Genomic DNA, 6,443 nt, shown 5'->3' on the forward strand with positions numbered 1-6,443 from the left:
ATATATATATATATATATATATATATATATATATATATATATATATATATATATATATATATATACGCCTATTCCAAACGTCCCATAAAGAGGTAGCAGCAGAGACGTGCACGAGCCCAGACAGCCTCAGAAACGAATCAGAAATCTCACTTTGACCATTGCCTTTGAAAAGCCCTGCAGCGGGACCTCTCGGTTTTGTCGGTTTCCCTGGGGGGTCTTGGGGCGTTGTGGCTCTGCGGAAACCCCCTGCGGCTGCTGCAGTCACACAACCCTCACAGGCACCTCGTGAGTTTTGCTTAACAGGGGAAAGCAACGGCTGCACCTGTCCCGCGTATGCATCCCTAAACCCTAAACCCTAGACAGGAAACGCGAACACCATGCAGACGATGCGACGCGCGGCACGTTTCCTTGCTTGAAAAAAATAAAAATAAAGAAGTAGTGGCAACCACCCAGATGATATGAGCATACATACAGAGATAACATGAAACACGTTCTTGTGTGTTTACAGATACAGAGCTACTGAAACTGAAATCGCGGAGAGAAATGTATCATTCAAGTCCTACAGCAGTCGAGGATCCCGAGGACCCCGAGGAGAGGAAGTTCAAAACGTCTTCTTTTGTTATCGCACCGCGCGGGCCTGTACCCTTCACCTTCTCCAAGTCAACGCCCTTCTCCTTAGCCAGTCTGCGTACTGCTGGCGAAGCCAAAGCCTCTCCGCTCTGCGCATCAACCCTCAACCCTAAACCCTAAACCCTAAACCCGAAAAACAGGGAATTTCGAAAAGTGACGCTTCGGCAGAAGAAGAAAGAATAAACCCAACAACAAAGATAGACACAATTGTGCCGTTCATCGTCATGCAGCAAGCCAAGCTGCTTATCTTATACTAATCAGTTTCAGCAATGAACTTCGCCCGTGGGTGTTCAGAAACACAAAATAAACTCAAGCAAGCGTTCCAGCTGTCAGTTTGCACGAAAACAAAACGTGTTTCATATCAACAGTCTGTTATATACATAAGTATATTCATCATAAATGTATTCATGCATGCATGCTTCATTTGTTCTGACGTTTCACTCACCCTGCTTGAGGGAGCCGCAGCTGTCGTCTGCTGCGGCTGCTGAGGTTTCTCGGGAGGTTTTGAATCTGCATCTGGCGGCGGCGGGCTGTGGGCGTTTGCATCTTCTTCTACATCAGGAGAGTCGATGTCAATAAGGGGGCCCCCAACTTTCACCGTATCTCCTTCCTGCAATAAAACAAAACAAAATAAAACAAAACAAAGATGAAATACAATTAAACTGCTCATTCATGCATTTCTTTTCTCGCCTATGCTGCATTTATGAACGATCTACATATCAACAGCTCCGCTGCTGCGCATACAGTAGAGTGTATTATATAAAAACTCATTCTGAATACTTAACTGGTTAATATAAACAGTGTTTATGTTGCTTTCTGCACTCAATTGACCTACCTGAGCATACAGCTTGAGGATCTTGCCGGAGTATCGGCTGGTGATTTCAACTGCCGCTTTGTCTGACTGCACTTCGCACACCTCTTCCATCTGCATTTCAGAGCAATACCAGTTGTTTCTGCTATACATGAGTTTATTTTATTTGTTTATTTCTTCACTATTATACTATTATTGCCCTTCAGCTTAAAATTCGCGTTGGCTGTTGCCTGTGCCTTCCAATAAAACGTGGCTTTCTTACAAACACCCACAAAAAAAAACGAAAAGTATGTATTCTATATCATCATCACCACACGCAAAAGGGTTAAGCAAGAAGCCGCTTCGCGTACCTCCTCCACAGTATCTCCCTCCTTCTTGTACCACTTCGTCAGCTCCACCGCCGCAATACCTANTCGCGTACCTCCTCCACAGTATCTCCCTCCTTCTTGTACCACTTCGTCAGCTCCACCGCCGCAATACCTAAAAAAAACAGAAAAAAAAAAGGCTGTTAGGACACCGAGTCAAAACCCTAGCCTCTCTCTATACACAAGATAGAAAGGGATCTGAATCATATGAAGGATGATATTGCCTGCAAAAGAGCTAAAACCCTAAACCCTAAACCCTAAACCTTAGACCCTATTACGCAGCTCAAGAGCAGATGTATCCACTGACCTTCTCCTATGTCTGCAAGCTTGAAACAGACAACGGCTTGGCGCGGCCGAGACATGCTGAAGATGCCCTGGTGCAAGAAACGCATTGATACGAACGCACCACAAAATATGCACGAGGATCAGAAAAGAAGGGATAGCAGAAACCCACCCAAAACGTACAGCCCACCAAAGCACCGCAAATACAGCTGTTGTAGTGCACCTTTCGGATGCACGGGCAACGGCTGCTGCCTGACAACAGACCCTCTATATCTACATAATAACAAATATCCGCTTAAGTGCCCTCAAGCCCCAAAATGCGCATGCATGCGCATGCATGCGCACATGTGCATACACATCAGTCACTAGGCCCCAACTAACACCCATCTAGGCAATCGTATCCGGCCCAGGCAAGCGTCAGGTGAAGTCAGCTCTGCATGCAGCGACTGCGGAAGTGCTGCTGAGTGCCGTTTGGCGCTATGCACTCGACTGCAGGGGACCAGCAGAACTCGCTAGGCTGCGCAGTGACCCCCGATTAAGCTGTTGCTTCCCGCCTCAGTTACACGCATGCAGAGGTATCTAGAAGTCTGTGGCAAGGCTTGTGCTCTTCGCCTTCGCAAAGGTTTGCTGCCTACCCGAGCAGAAGGCATCCTGGGGAGGCCCTGGTGGGGGAGGCGCACTCCCGCTACGGATGCTGGTAATAGAAAAGTGCTGAAGCCGCCGGCATTTGAAGTATATGAAGTGGCAGCGGCCATGCGGCCCACAGAACGCGCGACAGATGCCATCTTCGGGGTGTATGTGCAGTGATACCGGAAACCGCCGCGACTGGGGCGATAAACTCCGTATCCACCTCTAAATCCAGGGTGAATTTACATTCAAGATGATAAATACCAAAGATAGAAAAGAAATATATACCTTTTACTGGGGTTTTGTTGAGGTCTTCTGACCGCCTGGGCTTGCTCGCATACGACGGGACCGCTATTGCGCCCTGTGCATGTGCTGCCCTCGTTTCACTTCACTAGCAGACTGTTTCACCTCTGTGTCTATATTTGTTTGTGTTTTTAATCGATTTATCTGTAAAACAATGCGCATGCATAGCGTTTATCTGGCCTGTGAGGTTCTCACCCTTTGCCCTCGCGGCGTTCAGGGTTCGCTGGAGGTGCCACGGCCGCCTACGTTGTCATGCTGGCGTTTCCGTTGGAGTTGCACTTTTAAAAATCCTTCGTACTCACACAATAGCCTTATATAGGTGTATCAGTTCAGAGAAAACGGCCATATAAGGAACCAAACTGATTAAGGTGTGTAGGGTAGTCATGTCTACTGCGGGCGGTTGTTGCCATGGAGTTTTGCCATGTAGTATGCTCTCCCTAAACTTAGCGCAGGAACATTCACTTGGCAACTGCTATTAGGCTGCCTCTTCTCCCCCAACGCAGTACGGACCTTAGCAGCAACGGACGAGCCACACGATGGGTTCCTCTACCACGTGTTAGTCACTCGCAACCGACCGAACTTAAAAACAAATACATACTAAGTAGTAACATATATAAATCGATTCATGCATGCACCAAACCCGAAAACATTTGGGAACTGTGACTGGATCGGATCCCTCAGACCTTGGTCTGAGGGGTCCGACGCCGACGCCTGAGCATCAGTATAGAAGCAATCCCCAGTCTATCTAAACGAAAACAGAAGAACCACTGGGGAATTCGTTTCTAGCAAAAGAGAGTCAATGAACACGAACGAGGCGAGTGATCCTGGGGATCTGCAAGCTCTCGTCCTTAGTGTTTGCTTTGGGGGGGCAGTCGACGAGCAAAAATATGAAAGCATCCGCTGGGCGCTTTCAATTTGTCTGACTGCGTGGTCTCTGCTGTATATGTGTGGGGACTGTGCTTCTTTCAGAATCGAGGCCTTCTCACTCTTCTGAGGAGCGGATATACCAGCTGCAGTGCAGTATTGATTTTTTTGTGGTCGGTCGTTAGAGTAGAATAGCGACACATGATAGTTGGACCTCGTTGCCTTTTTTTGTGTTGTTCGGTACTTTTGCGGGTTTCTGAAGTGCAAATTCGCTGTATTCCTTTGCCTATGGTGTGCCATCATTTTTATTTGGAAGTGACAAAACCAGAGACTACTTTTGTGGCTTGAGAACGTTCCGACTGTTTCTATTCAAATGTTCACGCTTTGGCTTAATTGCAAGTTCACCAGGTCTCGATCCGCACTTTTATCATCTACGTTGAGGGCTCGGTCTGCATCCAGATCCAATTGATATACTAGGCATATCTTGACGCCGTCACGGCCGAGTCGTTTGTTATTAGACTTCTTTTTAGATTCCAAATGTGCCAGCGCTTCCCTCGTCCATCCGTCCCATTGCAAACTCCAACTAATTCTTCGAATCAAGTTTGTCTAGCTGCACTTCACCTACACTAGCCGCCGAGGCACGTTCATTGAGCTGCTTTCTCGCACCCATCAGTTCGCATTTTACAGTTTGTAGACCCAGAGAAACCATCTCCAGCCCTCAATGCACGATCTAAGCTTGTCTCTTATCAATGAACAGCTCCTACCGCGTCTTCACTAGGTGTCAGAGCGCGGATAAGTCTCGACAGAAGATGTTGACGGCATAGTCCCCATCAACTGGCTATCGGAAGTCATTCACAGCAACTCAGTTTACACTGTTGAAGTCTTAATTATCACGCGTTCGTCTCTGTAAGCAGTGTATCCTCACTCTGCACTCTGTAGATACTATCGTGCACTGAATAGGCCTTTAATCACGCCTGGTGACGTGAAAGCTGACTATACTTAGGAATGCTGTTGCCTTCTGTAGATCTCGACACACATCTACTGGGTCTCAGATAAGTTTGCAAGACCCGCATTCACACGCTTTATAGAGGCAACAACCTTACCTGCTTCGCCTGCAGTTCACTAGGATGCTTTTTTGTAAAACCGTGTTCATTAGAATCACGTGGAATACATTGGGGCTGGATTATGGTTTCCGAGCTCTTTTTGCATTCTATTCACAGTAACTTTGCCTTAAATTCACGTTGGGGAGGCCACTGTTCGAATCACTACGCATGATTTAACCTTCATTAGGTCAGAACTCATGTTCACTAGGTACAACTTATTCGGCCGTTCTCAATTCATATTCTTCTGTCCAAAATCCACATCAACTAGGTTTACTTCCACACTTGCTAATCCTGGCAGTAGTTCATTAGCAGTGCGGTTGAGTATGCCCTGATGCTGTAGCAGTGCTAAGCCCTTAGGGAGCACCAATTCCATGTGTGTCACCGAGCATTCGCTTCATGCGTCTCAGTCGTTTCACATCCCATATCTCCGCCTTCTAGCCTAAACACTTGCTTCTTAAAGTATCAATCAACACTCACTATTACGCTAGTTTTCTGGGCATAACCAAGGACAGAAGCGAGCCGCGACGAAGGTGAACACATCAAGTAAGATTTTCCGAAAGCATCTGACCTTTTTCTCCTGTCCCCAGGTGTCCTGTGCGTCGAGCTCAGGGCCTGGGTGTTGGTTTTTGAGGGGAGAAGGCAGCCTCAATGGAGTTTCAGCGCGCTTCGCTGCGGCTGGTGATGCAAGCCAGCCTCACGTGTGCACACAAGGAAGCTCTAACGAAGCTTTCTTTACTGCACGCTTTACCTCTGTATACGCTTATGGAGCGTTGCACTCACTTGGAGGCGACCTGCCAAGGCCAAGTGAATGCTCCTGTGCTATCTATAGACACACCAAGCTACGCTGACTGGTTTTCTGTGCCTCAAATTTCTACTGAGCGACTTGTATTTTTCACAAAATTCAAGGTTTTTTGGTGATGTCGTACTGCGCACTCCACCAGTTAGCAAATCGCATATATAGCGCGCGAAATCAACCCCGCTGGTCGCCAGTCTGCAACTCTCGCGTTTCAGGTTACACGTGTTCGTTCCCACGCCCAGATTGCCCAGCCTGTCGCAGTGTGTCTAGCAAATCATCGTGTAAATATGATGATCACACATGTCTGAATAAACAAAGAACGAAATTTAACCAGTTAACATTCATTATTCCTGCTTGAGGAGCAGTGTTAACTGGGTTTGGTTCCCAGCCAGTGGCGCCGCTCTGGGCGTCGCCCTAGAAGCCCAGAGCAAGCAAAACAAGCCAAGTCCTTGCACACCTCTGTGTGAAATCATTATGGTCTGTATCTCCCGTTGTCGTGGAGACTATAAGGGCGGCCCGTTTCAATTGTTTTGCCTGCCGCCAAAGCAGCATATTTTGTTTTCTAGTCGGTGGCTAGAGGATCGTCGAGCCTCTAAAGTATCCAGCGGACCAACGGAGCAAAGGTTGATCCGTTAACTGTGACACCCACTAGAAGCCAAAAT

General features: G+C 47.4%; 1 protein-coding gene across 1 annotated transcript in view; it reads right to left on the reverse strand.

The window, feature by feature from the left end:
- EMH_0032290 (uncharacterized protein) overlaps positions 1-2,168 on the reverse strand; it is a gene marked incomplete at both ends in the record, with an annotated part of 3,975 nt that extends 1,807 nt beyond the window's left edge. The window contains 6 exons of the mRNA XM_013494622.1: positions 151-246; positions 564-719; positions 1,076-1,240; positions 1,466-1,555; positions 1,863-1,921; positions 2,114-2,168. Coding sequence (XP_013350076.1) covers positions 151-246; positions 564-719; positions 1,076-1,240; positions 1,466-1,555; positions 1,863-1,921; positions 2,114-2,168 — 621 coding nt within the window. The remainder of the gene's footprint in view (positions 1-150; positions 247-563; positions 720-1,075; positions 1,241-1,465; positions 1,556-1,862; positions 1,922-2,113) is intronic.
- Positions 2,169-6,443: the final 4,275 nt, after the last annotated feature.

The sequence above is a fragment of the Eimeria mitis genome, genomic scaffold (assembly GCF_000499745.2).
Source record: "Eimeria mitis Houghton genomic scaffold, Emh_scaff1226, whole genome shotgun sequence".
Lineage (NCBI taxonomy): Eukaryota > Apicomplexa > Conoidasida > Eucoccidiorida > Eimeriidae > Eimeria > Eimeria mitis.